Genomic DNA, 17,156 nt, shown 5'->3' with positions numbered 1-17,156 from the left:
CGTGCAAACTTGTCCTTCTTTTGGATAAATAGGATGGGTGCAGTAAATGGTGAGGAAGAAGGCCGAATGAATCTGGCTCGGAGGAGCTCACATAACTCTTCTTCTAACTCGCTCTCTAAAGTCTTGGAAAGACGATAGGGAAACCTGCTAGGAGGATCTGATACAGGGATCAAATCAATGTGTTGGTCGTCAGGGCGAGAGAGTGGGAGACTGGGCGGGAGATCGTCCCTGAGCATAATGTCCTAATGTCTGGAGAGGAGGTCTGCTAACTGAGAGACTGAAGATGAGATGGATGCTACCGATGGTTAGAGACTGTTTGAGCACGAACATAAAGTAGTGCTTCTTCTGGTCCCTTGTTGATAGCTCGTCGGGCCTGGAGATGTGAAATCAATGGGATACCAAGAATGCTTCTATCCCCACGAATCATGATAGGCTTAGAAAAATCTTTACAGATAGTAAAAGTGTCCTCCCTCCAATCGGGAATAGACTCGTACTGACGGAACCACTGAATTTCTAAGATCATGTCACACCCCAACAGAGGCGAGAGAATGAAATCTCGTTGGAATGAGGCCGCCCTTGGCAGAGCCATAAGCTCGAATGAGGCTTTTCTGTGCAGCATCGCTCTTACCCTCCTACTTAGCATCAAATACCACGGATGGCATTGGATGCATAGAAGGTAAAAGTTTAACCGCATTGGTGGTAGTAGGCGGGGCTGGAGGAGCTGGGGATGCTGTGGCAACTGGAGCTTGTTCCGCTTGCCATTTGTGGCAATCCTTCTTACCATGCCCTATGATGTAATAGAAAAAACATCTGTTTTTTGACTAATACTTCTTTTGCTCTTCTCAGGAAGATAACCTCCGGTAATGCCTGCTTTAGCCTTTTCATCGGGAATTTTCTTAGACTTAGACTCTTTATCTTTCTTACCCCCTGAACTGGAGCTATTACTGTTGTCCTTCTTAGCATCTTTAGAAGATGCATTACCTTTCCCTGGCTGTGCAGCAAATTGCTGCTGCTGGGGTTTGGTACTGGACTGGGATGATTGTAACTTCGTAGAACACAATGCTAATCAATACACTTAAATACACTAAGATTTGATGGACACTTGCTCAAATACAAGAAGTAAATTGCTGAATTGACAAGAGACACACAATGTGCCGGAACGGCCGACCCCTCCCTCAAATAAAGTATATTAATCTTAGGAGAATCAAGTACATAGTGTCATGGGCATTTCTGACCAGATTTCCATACCAATGTATATGAATACAGTATTGCAAACAAGTGGTTGCCGATATAGACTTGCAATCCACACTACCCTCTCAAGTGCCAATGTTCCCTACCATCTACTCTCTATTATTCCACCAACACATGGTAGCAACAATCTGCAAGAGAGCACGTGTAGGACAAGAGAACACTACACAGGGTATGTGATCTTGTAATCCAGTTCCTCCCTCGTGCTACTTGCTCCCATATTTAATCATAAAAGCTTACCAATAGCAAGTAGAGTCGATGACAATGGAAGTCCTTGGAGTGTTGAGATCTTCGATTTGTCTCATTTCTTTGCGACAAAAGTCTTCAATAGGATGAAGGGAACCTTTAGAAAGCTTCCCCAATGGTTCAACTTGAGAAATGAGGGCTGAAATTAGGGTTTTCAGCAAAAAGACCAGAAATTACAGCAATAAAGAGAGCTGTTTTGATGAATTTCAGTCATTGGGAGTGTGTAGGAGAGTGATTAGCATCCGGAAACACTCTTGGAAGCTTGAAAAACACCTTAGCAAGCTTGGAAATGGAGTTGGGAAAGAGAATGTGCAGAAAATGCAGCCCAACAACCCTCATGAAGGAGGCGCCAATCTCTAGAGAGAGGAGTGAGGTGCCTTTTGATAGGTGATACATGCACGTACATGTCCTTCCGCATACCTTGCCAAAAGAAATACCGCTCAATCATGTGCGTAGTAGGCATTTTGCCTCTATGACCAGCATACGGAGGAGCATGGCACTCATCCAAAACCTTTTGCCTCATGTCAGACACCACACATAGGTAATTATCTTTCATGAGATAACCCTCTTTGATCACATATGAGGCATGTGAATGACCAGCCATCAAATCAGCCCAAATAGTGGCAAAATCAGCATCCGTATGATACAAATCATGCATGGCAGCAAGTCCCCATGAGAGGCAACGGAGATAGCTGCTACATATAGCACTACATTCTTCTTTCCTGGGGTGTGCAAGATCTGAAAATGAAACATAGAGAGGAAATTGACCATCCTCATATGCTTCTCTGACATTTTAGTTTGGGTAAGAAAATACCTCAAACTCTGCTGATCTATCTTCACAGTGAATCAACCCCAAGAAGGTAATGTTTCCATATAGTAAGTGCATGAATTACAACCAAGAGCTCTTTCTCATAAATGCCAAGAGATAGCTCTGCATCATGCAATCTACGGCTCTCATAAGCCACGGCATGTCCCTCTTGATTAAGGACAGCTCTATGCAATTTCTAGATGCATCAGATTCCACACTAAAAGGCTCTCATAAGCCACGGCATGTCCCTCTTGATTAAGGACAGCTCTATGCAATTTCTAGATGCATCAGATTCCACACTAAAAGGCTTTTGCAAATCCGGAATGATCAACACTGGACCATAAGTAGTTGCATCTTTCAATTTGAGGAATGCATCCCTCTCTACATTAGTCCATTTGAACACGGCCTTCTTCTTTGTCAAATCATGCAAAGGAGAAGCAATCCATGCAAAGTGCTGAATGAACTTGCGGTAGTAAGAGCATAATCCAAGAAAACTACGGATCTCATGCCCGGAACTCAATTCGGGCCAATACCGAATTGCATCAATTTTTGCAGGATCCATCCGCACTCCATCTTTGGACACAATATGCCCGAGATAATGTATCTCTGACAAGAAGAACTCACTCTTCTTTGCATTTATGAAGAGTTAATGTTTACGGAGTTCTTCAAAACAATGGCCAAATGAGCTCTATGCTTCTTCGATCTTCGAGAAGACTAGGATGTCATCAAAAAAGACACCTGTAAATTTTTTGTACCCACGGATATACGATCCATGATTCTAATGAATGTTGCCGGGGCATTTGTAAGACCAAAAGGCATAACAAGATACTCATAAAGCCCAAATGCTGTCCTGAAAGCAGTTTTGTGTACATCCTCAGGCACTACACGCACTTGATAATACCCACTCTTGAGATCAATTCGGCTAAAGCATGCCGATCCATCCAACTTGTCAAGGATGTCATCTATGCGTGGAATCGGAAACCGATTCTTGATGGTAAGCTTATTCAAAGCTCTATAATCCACACACATACGAAAGGATCTATCCTTCTTTTGAAGCCAGAGGACGGGTGAACAATATGGGGAAGAGCTTGGCTGAACCAAACCCTTCTCAAGAAGCTCATTCACCTGCTTCATGATCTCTTCTTTTTGGAATGCACTTACACGATAGGCTAGCCTATTAGGTGGTGAGCTACCCGGCACAAGATCAATGTGATGATCTTCCGGTCGTACAGGTGGCAACTCATTTGGTAACTCATCAACAAAACAATCATTGTGCTCTTGCAAAAATTTCAGCCTATCATTACTAAGAGTGTTTACATGTATATTATTTTCCTCAACATGATCTTGTGCAAAAATCAAGTACGCAAAAACACTCTTTTTCATTACTTTCTTAATTTGTACATGAGATACAAGGGGAATGGTATCACCCTCTTCACCAGCATCAATTACATCTTGTCGGCCTTTATGCATGAAGGTGATCCTGTTGGTCTTGTAAGCCTTGCACGGATCAATACGTGTATGCCAAGGCTTTCCAAGCAATACATCACAGCCATTCAAAGGCGCCACAAGAAAATCCTCATGATCCACATAACCTTGAATGTGTATGCGCAACTTGCCAAAAATAGGCATGACCTGCACTTCTCTACCAACAAAGGCAAACCCTGCTTCAATTTGAAGACCCATGTCCTCCACTTCAAAACCCAAAACAGCTGCCATCTGTGTGGATATGAAATTTTCAGATGCACAATTATCAAACATGAACAAAGCGGGCTTGTCCTTCAGCTGTCTCCAAGCTTTACATACAACCTTATCTTTGCTATCATGTGAAGTGTTGCCCTGCACATCCGGAACCATATGCACATTCTGTCCATTATTTTGCAGGTTTTGGACAGCCCTCTCTTTGCCTTGAAATGAGGGTTTAGCCTTATTGGATCAACTTAATTTGAGTTATCAATATGTGATTCCGTAGAGTTTGGTACTCAACCCAGTTTGGCCCTCAATTTTAAGCTTGGCCATTATTCAGTTCACAGACAGGCAAGTAAGTTTAGACGAGATATCCACTTCAAGAAAGGGGATAAGGTCTATCTGCCCATCATGAAAAAGAGATTGAAACAAGTGAACAAACGTTGTCCCAAGCTTTCATTCCGTAGTTTTGGACCTTTCCCAATAGTTAAAAAGTTAAGTAATGTCTCCATGAAGTTGAAGTTGCCTAACAATTGGACGATGCATGATGTTTTCCATGTTTCTTGGCTAAAACCATATGTTGGACCAAAAGTTTTTGATATTTCAGATGAACAACAGCCAGAGGTGGTAGACAAAACCGAAGTCATCGAGCCTGAGCAGATCCTTCTTCATCGTTGGAAGCATGGTTCCGGTCGACGCATACGTCGGTTCCAAGTTCCGAGATCGAGGTACCCACGAAGCCGTTTGGCTACACGAGGAGTTCTTTCAAGAGTACTCCCAGTTGTTGGCGGACTACTTAGAAGCCATGAACCTGCCGCCGCCAAGCTAAGCAAGAGGGAATGTCACATATACTCTGCCCTACAGTGCATGGTGACAAGCTGACTCATCATCATCAGAGCAACATTGTGCAGTATTAGTACCTTTTAGGATGATATTTGTCATACGCCGTGACCCCATTGTAATCCTCAGTCCAGGATAAGTCAGGCACGAGCTACATAGGTCATTCTCAGCCTTAGACAGTCAGTCAGTCTAAGTCCCTTAACCCACTTGAAGAGATGCATTCATACATGTAGAGTCAGTAAAAACCTTAGGGTTTGCATTAGAAAGCACTCTGCATATAGCATATCATTCATCCATGGCATATAGATCATTACAAAAGCCTTGAAATAGTATCTGGTAGCCTTAGAATATTTATTAGTGTTTATCTGATATTTTTTTCACAATTTCCAGCATTTAACACCATTTATCCATCATATGCAGTCATGTAGCATTTAATATCCAGTCGGCCAGCATTTAGTGCCAACCAACCAGCCCTCAGAGTAGTATAAATAGGCTTGCTTTGTTCATTCATAACATATCATCTCAACAATCAGCCTCAAGCGCTTCAGCATTTCAGTATTCAACCCATAGTTCACCTCAGTCTTCAGCGTTTTGGAGAAGCGTTTCATCCTACAGCCATAGGAGCATCAACGCATTAGCATCCAACCCTCCATCAGCAAAACGCAGCAATCTACAGCATTCAGCCATCAGTAAACCTTGCGTTTTCTACATACAACCAGTTTTCAGCATTCATCTCTTCATCGTTTTGCTACAGCCAATTGGTGAAGGTAAAACTCGGCATTCATTTTCATTTTCAGCATTCATACATAGCCTAGAACAGTCCCAAACAGCCCCTATCTCAGCCTCAGATTTGCAGCCTTCTCTCATTCCATTGGGAAGAGTGCATAGGCTCGAGATTGGACATCATTGGTGCTTCTACAGCCATGTAGAGTTCAGCCCGACTCTTGGTCCATCTCTCTCCCTCTCTCTCAAATCTCTTAAAGTTTGAAGTCTTAAAGTGGATTGCTAAACTCGCGAAACTCAAGATAGAGAAGACGGTATGAGCATTTGTGTGACAGGATCCTCAATTATGAATACTTCCGCTGCATGTTACAGTAACACTTTTTGGTCTCATAGACCCATTGGGCCTTTAGTAGACGATAATAAAATATTTCTTTCTTTACTCTCTCTACATATGTACAGTATACTTCTCTTGATTCATTCCAGTAATTATTGGAAGAAAAAAATCAAAATTTGTCATCATCTGCAACAGAGGCAGGAGATTCTTATCTTGTTTCATAACAGCAATTTTTAGAGGAAAAAACACCAGGATTTGATTTCATCTGCAAGAAGCCATGCAAAAATCTGACCTGTTCCGTGCCAAAATTAGGGGTCTGTTCGATAGTGCCCAAGACTGTCGAATGGACCAGCTTCTTCTGATCTTCAAAGGCAGTGCTTTGTGGGGGCAACGGGTTCGAAACCGGACGATGGTGGTCCTGGTATAGACTCCGTGGGGGCAAAGGATTTGACACCGGGTGATCATCCTGAAACGTGCACATTCTGATCCAAGTTAAACTCCTCAACACAACAGTGCTAGGCCAACATTCATCATGAAAGGCATCATAGGAGGCTAACTTCAAGTAGGAGGATGGCAGGGAGTCTGTGGTTTTTGCAAGGCTAGTGACCATACCTCAGTAGAAACCGCCTTTCTTAACTTTAGCTTTAGAAAACAGATACGCACACACTCCTCTTTAAAACTTTAATATAAAAAAAAACAATCCATTGACAAACAATTTATTGGTTACACATGTCATACTTCAAAATTTCCATTGAGTCTTTGTTTCTCACAAAACAATATCACTCTGGACTCTCCGTTGAGACCAGCGAGTCCACAACGAGATCCATAAGCGTGGGTGTCTAGCGGCTGCAGCAATTTGGGATTGAACCTGAGACTCCCAGCACAACTTACCAACTTGCTTGTCTGCGGCTGTCCACCTTTAGAGGAGACATTTAAGCCAGCAAATCAGTCTATCTAAAGGTTAAAACGCTTGCTTAATTTCTGGAAACTGCAGGGGTATTGATGATATGTAAAGAAATGTCATTGCCCTCTGTCTAATCATGCATGATGGAGTTGATGGGCATGTAGCCTATTATACATGGAGTTGATAGTTCCAAGCTACACCCTTATGATAGTTCCAAGCTACACCCTTATGGAATCCAAATTGGACCAATCTTGCTTGTCAAGATGGATCTGAGCTATTCATTGCACAGCAAAACGAGATTCTGGGTCCAGTGCTTCTTGTTTCATGTGTCTTTCTCATTTACATCTCTAAGTTCACACAATGGTTAAGGTGTCTTCAATTACATGCAGATGTTTAGGTGTCTTTTAAAAAGTGCTTGTGAAAGAATGGCAATGATGCCCATGGCATCTGTCTTTGTGACCTCTTCCAATTCTCTCAAAAATCCTGCAGGGTGCTTTTAATTGGCATGATTGTGGTTTTAAATGGTGAGTGATTTGAATCTGGATTTCTAGCAAAGAGAGTAAAGCAAGTTCCTCTGCTTAGTTCATCATTTGTATACAGCAATTTGTCCACGGTACCTTCACTTTCTGTTTGCGAACAATTATCTCATTTCCTTCCCAGATGATCTCTGCCGGACCTTCTTCCACGTACTCCCAATCATCCTCCCCTTCATCTCCTACCTCTTTTTTTTCTGCTTCTTCCCTTCTCTTCCTGTCGGCATCCTCTTGTGCTTCTCTCTCTCTTTCGAGCCATAGCCTTTCCTGCAGTTCGTGCTCTACCCGCTCCTTTTCAAGGGCTTCTGCCTCCTCCTGCTCCTGGCGGTAATTCGCAGGGTCCTGCAAGCGGAGCTCCTCTTCCTGCCTCGCCCTCTCCGCGGCCTGCTGCCTCCGCTGCCTGCGCTTCACCTTTTTCAGGCCCTTCCGCTTATGCTTGCGCGACAAAGCTCCGCCCGATTCGTCATCTTCATCAGGCCTATCCTGCGGAGAATCTCTAGGGTTTATCACAGTTGAAGCCATCGCCGTAGCTTCCGCTTCATCTGAAGGTTAGAGAAGGTTAGAGAAATTTTGAGCGACCAAATTTGAGATTTATGAATCAAGAGAACGAGGGGATTTGAGATTTATTAATCAAGAGAACGAGGGGAGATTATTTAATAATTTCTTCCCTCCTGCCCTCTCTTTCACTCCAAGAGTTTCTTTTTTTATATGAAGGCTTGAAATTAACAGGAAATAAATATTTACACCGAGTGTAGACAACTCACACACACTACTTCCGGCAATTTGTACAAGGGTGCACATCTATCATAGTCAATGAGGATCTAACCAAGGACCTATGGGATAACACTCGTCCTCTTCTACCAACTAAGCTACTGCCATGATTGCAACTCTGCATGGTTTTTTGTTAAAAGGGTTTTGATTGAAAACCCCTTCTAAAATCTTCCTCTAGAAAAGAATGTTAGTCCCTCCTCTATGTCATTCCTCCCCCCTCTCTCTCTCTCTCTCTCTCTCTCTCTCTCTCTCTCTCTCTCTCTTCGATTACTTCACCCGGCACCTGGCACACCTATGTCACCTCTCTCTACCATGCCCCCGAGCAGCCACCTCTCCCCCATCCACCTGAACCTCGTCCCCCACTCTTCCTTCTTTCACCTGAGCATAGTAAGAGATGCTATTGACGGGATGCACACTAGGAGAGCACAGGATCATGATGGACTCCTCACCAAGCATTTCTCCCATGCTAGGGACACGCCAGCCCCTTTATTGGTTCACATGTTTAATAGGGCTTTATGTGAGGGCTTCCCCACCAGCTGGTTATCGAATACTATTGTACCTATCTTAAAAGCAGATGACCCATTGGACCCCAACAACTACAGGACTATCATGATTGGTCACACCTTGGCCAAGATTTATGGTTCGATTTCGGAGCATGAGCTTAGTAGATGGTCCGAGGAGTAGAGACTCAAAGCACCGGGGCAGGCAAGCTTCAAGATAGGGCACTCTACACTAGATCATATCTTTACACTACGGGGGATCATTGAGGAGGGGAGAGCTCACGGGCGGGCATCAGATATACTGCAGCTTTGTGGATTTTCGCAAAGCTTTTGATACCGTCCCACAGGCCAAACTAATGAGGAGACTGTAGGATATGGGAGTGAGGATATGGGAGTGCCAGTAGAGATGCTTTGGGGGATCATTGCAGTCTATGAGTTAGTCACAGGCTGAGTACGAGCTCCAAGAGGTGACTCAGAGATCATACACAACACTATCGGGTTGAGCACGCTACATGGACCTATCTTTTGGGGTGAGATGTGCGATCAGCCAAATTTGCACCTCGTCCCACCAGCTGCTGAAAGTGGAGATTGCCAGATATGGGCCCAGGGTGGCCACACCAGAGGACAATATATGCTAGCTCTGTCACACAGAGCCCGAGATAGAGGATCATTACATATGTCGATGCCCTGTATACTATGAGATTCGAGGGAGGTTCCACTGCCTCTTCCGAGCTGGGTTGGACCACTTTCCAGGATCATGGACTTCCCGGATTAGAGATGCCTGGGACTTTTTCTTCTAGAGCTCCGTAGACACAAGGAGTCCTTAGTGAGATCCAGATCAGTTGTACTTGCTCAAGGACTAGCACAGAGAGCTCTCACCGACTTCTTCCATAAGCACTCCAAGGGGTAATCCACCCATCATACCGAGACCACAGGCTAGTGTGCAGGAGCTCCGCCAAGAGGTGTGACACTCGACAGAGCCACTAAGTTATCCAGAGCTTTTGACGCCCTAGACCCCATGGCCCTTGCCCACAACCATGCCACCACAGGAGGATCCGGGCCATCATCTACCATCATCATAGGACCTTCTTGTGCCAGCTCAGTTTTACCACCTTGAGCACCGTGTCACAGCAGCCCATGAGGGATGTATTAGGGTGATATGAGAACTCTCTGCTCATGTACCTAGATCAGATTTTATAGTTCTAGATTTTTGTTATCTTTCTTTATTACTATTTTATACCCAAGATGATGTACGTCATGGATACAATGTAAACTTTTGGTCTCATAGGTCAACATGCATGTGTACCACTATGATCGTGTGCACATGTACCAATATCATCATAAGTGTGTGTGTGTCTGTGTGTGTGCGATACATCATCATGTGTATCACTATGATCACATGCATGTGTACCACTATGATCGTGTGCACATGTACCAATATCATCATAAGTGTGTGTGTGTCTGTGTGTGTGCGATACATCATCATGTGTATATGTATAAGATACATCATCATAGGTATGTGGGTGTGATACATCATAATCATCATCATGTGAATCTGTGTTGGTAGTCCACCTCCTCAGGAACATAATCATAACGGCTGTGTAGGACACTCATGTGAGAGACGCCCAAGGAAGAACGCACAAACAATACCGAACCATCTGTGTGAAGGGAGTGAGAATGTGAAAGATAGTGGAATTTGAGTGGATAGTATAGATGGCCAAAGTGTGGAAAAGTAGTGTGAATGGAAAGGGGTATAAGAAAAATTAAAGAACCCTCCCAAACATTTCCCCTTTTTTTTAAGCTCTTTAAAAAAAAGTATTCTCTCTGTAAAAAAATCACCCCACCATGACCTGAAAACACCATGAGCTGCGCTTAAAGCTGAGGCTATGGCGAGCTCGCAACGTTGATGTGCTTGCTGAGGCTCTTGATCGGAAGTAGTGAGAGCTATGACAAAGCTTGCAATTGAGAGGCCTGCGAAGGACAGTTTTAGCTTGGATCTCTGTCATCTAAACTGTCCAAGGCATGTCGAGCTAAGCTCATTTGCGCTTGGTTGTGCAGCATTCTAGAAAAATTGAATTGCTACAGTAAAATGAGTTGTTACAGTCACCAGGTTCTGTGAGCATGGCGGGAGAGAGCACTAGGCCTAATCAAAATCTTCAACCTGTTGTAGCACTTCTATAATCAAGCTTTTTTGCAAGCTTAATCGACATATAATCACTGCAAACTTGTGTGAATTGTTGTAATCTGTTGTAGCACTTCTATAATCACACTTTTTTGCAAGCTTAATCGACATATTAAATCCCCTGCAAACTTGTGTGAATTGTTGTAATGCACCTTACTGAGATTGATGTTTAATCACTTAGATTAACACCAATCTTTGTTGCTAATCATCCTTTAGTCCAAGAACTATCAAGATCTTCACTTCATCCACGAATCTATTACAATTTGCTGTCACTAATCTCTTGAATTAGCCAAAGAACGTTCAATTTTGCACTACATTTGTTAGAACCGACTTGTTGTTCAAGCTTTCTTCACGTTTCTGTAGATTATTTGCTTACATCCAATCTTTTTGTAAAAGTGGATCCACAAAATATGAGATGAAGTTAAAAATTAAACACTTACACCATAGTAAGCAATTTGCACACAAATCTGAATTTGATAGGCTTTTTCTACAAAGATCTGTCCTTTGCTACACTCTATTCTCTAATTATTGACTTTTACACAATAGCTACTACAAACTATGCTTGCACAATGATGTACTTCAAATTTCTTGGTGAAAGTAAGAAAGTTGTGGAGAATTCTCTCTTCTTGGAGAAGCTCCAGTGAGCTATCCCGCCCTTACATAAGCTTCTTCATGTCCAAGAATTTCTCAATGGTAGTTTAGAGTTTGAAATGCTTTCACCTCTTTGAAATTGCTTATTTGTGTATGCTTTGTGAGTTCACATTGTAAACTGTAGGCTTTTGCACCACACTGTAAATTGCACGCTTTTTGCACTCAAGAAATGTGACTTTTGCCTTCAATATTGTTACTAACAATTGTATGTATATAGGAACCTTGGGCACTGGCTGTGTACTAGTTGCACCAAAGGGTTGGGTTCAAATCCCAACAGGGTTGTAATCTTGCAACAATTGTTAGGGGTCTAGCTTTTTGCATGTGTGTCTCTCTGTTCAGTGGTTCTTGACAAGAGATCAAACTTCATTCAAATTGATAAGATCACATTGATTAGCATATATCATTGCTGTAAACTCTTTCTTGGTCAAGAGATTGTCAAGATCACTTCAAACCACCAAGTGTGGAATAATCTTGCATTTCTTCCAACAAGATTCAATAATCTTGTTCACTACTCCAAACAAGCAACAAATTTGCCAAACATCTCTCCTTAATACCACACCAACTTTCCTTGTATGCAGTTAGGTGGATGTTCTAATTGTTGTAAATATCAAAGAAGCCTCACACAATTCTCACACATCAACATGTTAACCAAAATTAGTCATTGATGAACTTAATCATTTTTTGTTACACCAATACTTCTTTTATGCATGTGTGTATGAAGAAAGAAAAAGAAAAAGATCATATTGTATTGAAATATTTATGATGAATTAATGGATTTTAAAACTTAGGATGTATACTTTTAATAAATCAAAGGTTGTGAACCTTAGCATAGTTGCATATATTAAAGTAAACTTTCAAATTAATTTTGGTTGTCCTTTGATTCCACCCACCTACATGGCAATCATATCTTATTGACTTGTAAAGCTTTTTGATAACCTTTTTAAAAATTTTCCTACATCTATACTCACATACTTATGTGGGCATCATCTCGCCCCTACACCCTTGCAACGTTAGGCACTTCTTTAGAACTTTGCTTAATAGTGACTTGATATGGTGGCACCTACTTTAGTGTGTGCATAACTATGTAGTAGGCCTCATGGCCATAGCACGTTATAGTACTATGCTGTAATGCATCATTATTGATACATTTCTAGTTGTGTGTGATCTATACTCTTCATGTGTAAGCTTTAGATCCTTGTTCAGCTCAAGTGTCTCCTTATCGATACAATCTTTGCTAAAGAGCTCCAAATACAACATCCCTTTGTGGGTGTGCTAGCATCTCCTCGTTTGTATTGCTTCTTTGTTATCACACTAGAAAGCTTCACTACTGAGATGAAATGCAAAGTGAGGACTTCCTTTACCTTGATGGAATCAAGAGGGATCCCTTCACTTGGCTCTAATCCACCTATACATATGGATGAGAGACGCTATAAGTGTGGGATGGAAGCCCAAGCCATTCCTAATCCAGTAGGCATCCATTAAGCTATGTAAGATTCAACACAAGGCATGTAAGAGAGTGAGAGAGGAAATGAGGGAGAGCTCACACACCATATATTATCAAGGGGAATGACTTGTTGTCTTGATTTGTGTCAAAATTGCTTATACACAAGGAACTATGTTCCCACTTGACCAACCAAGGCTAAAAAATAGTTCTTGGCCCATAGTCGAACTTCCAACAAGTATAGACATGAAGTCCTAGACTTCCCCAATTCTATGTGTTAAGCTTAAAGAGTTGTCTATTAACGTGCAAAGTTTGGAATGAAGGAATAGGAAGATATAGACTATGTTAGAGAAGTTGACTTCATTAGGTCCACGTGAGCATGTGGACCTAATGAAGTTTGGAATGAAGGAATAGGAAGATATAGACTATGTGTTAAGCTTAAAGAGTTGTCTATTAACATGCAAAGTTTGGAATGAAGGAATAGGAAGATATAGACTATGTTAGAGAAGTTGACTTCATTAGGTCCACGTGAGCATGTGAAAAAGCTAAAATCAATGGATAACTTGGTCATTGGAGGTGGTCAATGGAAGCATCAAATCAGAGCATGCAAGAACATTAGATAAATGTTTTTACCAATCGAGATGATGAAGTCAATATGGCAATTTCATATTCACAAAGGCATGGCAAAGTCTGCACGCCAATCTTCCAAATTTAAATCATTCTCTAAGGACATAGCCATAAATTGTTTGCAAGAGGTGAGCAAGTCTTTCACACCTAATGGTGCTCAAGGTATTTGTGATAAAGTGGGGATCAGATCACAATCATATGCTATGATTTACAAGTAATTGAATACAGGGTTTAAGACTGTGTTAAAGAGAAAAGGAGTTTTATCTCTTCCAAAGCCCTATCATGTACTATAGTCATGAAATTTGTTAAATAATAAGATCTTGGAGCTCATTCATGAGCCTGTACATCTCTGTCACATACACACTTGTAAATTAAGCTCAAATGCACGCTCACAGACAAGTGTAGGTATAAGCTCAAAGGCACTTCAAAAGGCAAGCTTAAAGGAGGTAGTCTCAAAGGAGGTAATATTCAAGCTACATGAAAAGAGTAACTTTATGTTGGATGTATACAAAGTACAATCTACAATGGTTGAATTCTATAACATGACAGTTGAAGAATGTGGTGGTGTGCTAAAATTTGTTATTAAGCTTGATGAAAGTGAAATTGTAAAGGCTCAAGAAGCTGGAACGAGTAATCTTGACCCTCATGAATAGAGCATTGAATTGTAATATCTTATCAGACCATCCAGATTACTTTAGTGTACAAAGAGAAAATGAAAGATGGTGGCTTGCTGCATTTAAGGTACCAAAAGAAGATCATGAGATATTAAAGGATTTCTTCAATTTAACAGAGATACCAGAAGTTGTGAGACGTCAAAGTGGTGGGGAACTTTTAAAGGTTGATGATTTTGGTGAGTACTTAGTAGAATGGCATCTTGCAGGAGATCTAAAAACTTTGAAGTGCATGTTTGGTGTGTCAAATGGTTCCAATGCAAAGTTCCCTTGTTTGTATTGTATGCAATCAATAGGGTAAAAAATAAGGAGCATATCCTATGGTCAAAGTAGAGATGGGTTGGTGAATCCTTATTTGATAGAAGGTAGAGTTTGGAGGAAACTTGGGTGAATGTTTGAAAATTTTTAGGATATATGCTCAGTTTTGGTGTAAATTTGGTGATTTTTCCTCTAAAATTTACACAAAAAAATGCTACCTTGGGCTAATATATTTAAAAAACCACCATTTTTTTGGGTCTAAAATAGACTAGGACTTTTGGAAGACCCTTGAAAGTTAGCCTTTGGGCTAAAATTTACCCCTATTTTTTCCTTGGCAAAATCAAGAAAAAAAGACAATAATGGAAATAAACATTAGAGTGAAGAGAAATGCATAGATGACATCCTAAATCGTGACCAACTTGTTTGTCGACGAAATAATGGTACCAGTAGATCCAAAGTGGGATCCTATTCTTAAGATTCCCTTGACTAGAGACCATTTTTGCACTTTGCATGTCATGGTGATAATTATTGAGAAATTGGTGTTTTAATATGTGTGTTTTGCTTACAAGATGCAACTTGATTTAGCTTCTCAAGCCGCATGTAGTAAAGTAGAAGAAGCTTTATTAGAGATTGGATTACATCAAGGCTAAGTAAAAAATTAGGAAGGATGAGAAAAAGTCATGCACAAATGGAAATTTACCATGTAAACCATATTTTGGTGGAGTAAAGGTTAGAAATTTTCTTTCTGCACCAAAGAATGAAAGCGGCGAAGTGTGTGAGACAACTAGAGAAGCATGATGGATGGAAGAAGTTGCATGTGGCTGCTCCTGATCAGAGTAATGGAGGAATGACATGGTGGCAAAGTAAATGTGTGGATTGCACTCGACAAATTGGCACCTTTAATGCAAAAGATGACCTTTACATATCGGATGATACATAAGAATTTACATCAACTGTTACTACATTTTACCATTCAATCACTGTTGGTAGAAGCTTGGACTTCAAGTAGCATCACACATTACATGGTAAGACTCATTCTAAATCTAATATTTTAAATGTATACATTTTTTTCATTGTTTTGAGTATGCATATGTTGAGTGGGAATGAAGCATAGCTCTTGAAGGCTCATGGTCCACACTTTGCTAAAATGAGGGAAGTTTGGCAATATGGTCTAAACAAGGCATGGAGCGATCGCATTGGAAAGCCTAATCCGGATTTCAAAAGGCAACGGCTAATGGAGGTGGAATACAGGTTGCTAATCCCATGAGACAATTGCTTGAATGGTGGTATTGGAGGGTAGATATAAGGTATGAGGAGAAGATGTTAAAGTCCATACCTAATGAGTCAGAAGCTGTCTATAGAGCGAGATGTCTAATAAAAAAAGAACGCTATGAGAACTCAACAAAGAACGCTATGAGAACTCAATAGTGAGAGAACACCATGCAAACTGGTTGAGGTCTCAGGAAAGGATTAATAGTCAGTGGAAATGTAGGGAGCAGACTAATGATGGTGGTAGTCTTTAGTAAATGTAGAACTTTGTTGGTCCAATGATTGAAGAAAAAATTAATAATGCTATGTTATTAGTCATGTTAAATTGTGAGAGTGGCTACTTTGTTTTTGAAATATTTGTGTGTGTGTGTGTGTGTGTGTGTGTATATACATATACATATATGTGTGTATACATATATATATATACACACACACACACACATGTATATATATTATCCTCTTATCTCTCATCAAACTTGTGAATATAAAGTGTGAAAGATAAAGTCATCTCACTTCACTTCACTTCGCTCCGCTTTGCTCTCAAGAAGTAGTATGGCATGCACAAAGAAGTTTGCTCGTAAAGCCTAGTTAAGGTACAACCACGATTGCACGAGCTATGAGAGTGGACAGTATGGCTCCTCCTTGAAGATGCCAAAATGCTGCCTTGAGGTGTGCACGACAGCAACACAAGAGGGAATGTTCCAAATGTGTCCCCAACTCTTCCCTTGGGAGTTCCTCGTGGAGGAAATGGCTAGGTTAGCTTTAAAATCATTTAAAAAGAGGTTTTTGGATTAATTATTGATGTTAGCATTAACTAAGAAAGATAAAGGATGCTATATTTTTCCCTTGTTTTGAAAATATCAAATTTCTTGTAGAATTGTTGCTTTCTCTCGAAAAGAAAATGTGGTTTCTCGTATCTTATGAGAATACGTTAAACTAGTGTGTTGCTATCTTGCTTAAATTAAAGTACACGCACATCTTCCCCCCGCCTTGCTAACCCCATTCCTATGCTTGTGTAGTCGGGCGGCCATGTTAGCGAGGCCTAGAGTCGGCCCAAGGCATCCCTCCTACTACCATTAGGAAGTTAGAACTCGCCGGTTTGGCGAGAGTTTTGGATGTTGCCTAGTGTTGCGGGTTCAAGCGAGTGCGGTAAATAAGCCCACCCTAGTGCATAGAAATCCTTCCAAGGGTGGGAGGATCAAGCACGATGGGGAGACTAAGAGGTCGACAGGCCGACTTGATTTCTCCCCAACTACCAATGAGGAGGTGTATGGTCCCATAGTCTATGGAGACTGGAAGGCCGAATTCTAGATTATCGACAAAATAAAACATGGAATAAGAGAGCTTGGATCTGGCTATAGTTGGATTTGAACCTTTGTGATCATTATTTTAAAGTCCTTTGTTTTCTAGTATTGTTGTATATCATTGTTTGAAGTTAAGTGGTTTTTTTTAATGAACATCGTGTAA

General features: G+C 41.2%; 1 protein-coding gene across 1 annotated transcript in view; it reads right to left on the bottom strand.

Annotated features, from left to right (window-relative positions):
- LOC147615579 (Zinc finger C-x8-C-x5-C-x3-H type family protein) overlaps positions 1–7,878 on the bottom strand; it is a 63,226-nt gene extending 55,348 nt beyond the window's left edge. Inside the window, exons 1-2 of the mRNA XM_086779017.1 lie at positions 7,399–7,878; positions 6,175–6,382 (exon numbers count right to left, since the gene is read on the bottom strand). Of these exons, the coding sequence (XP_086635143.1) occupies positions 6,175–6,382; positions 7,399–7,841 (651 nt within the window). The 5' untranslated portion in view covers positions 7,842–7,878. The remainder of the gene's footprint in view (positions 1–6,174; positions 6,383–7,398) is intronic.
- Between the last annotated feature and the right edge of the window lie 9,278 nt (positions 7,879–17,156).

Source organism: Cibotium barometz, chromosome 40, assembly GCF_041138505.1.
Source record: "Cibotium barometz isolate CiBa-2024 chromosome 40, ASM4113850v1, whole genome shotgun sequence".
NCBI lineage: Eukaryota > Viridiplantae > Streptophyta > Polypodiopsida > Cyatheales > Cibotiaceae > Cibotium > Cibotium barometz.
This window is presented reverse-complemented; position numbering and strand designations above follow the sequence as displayed.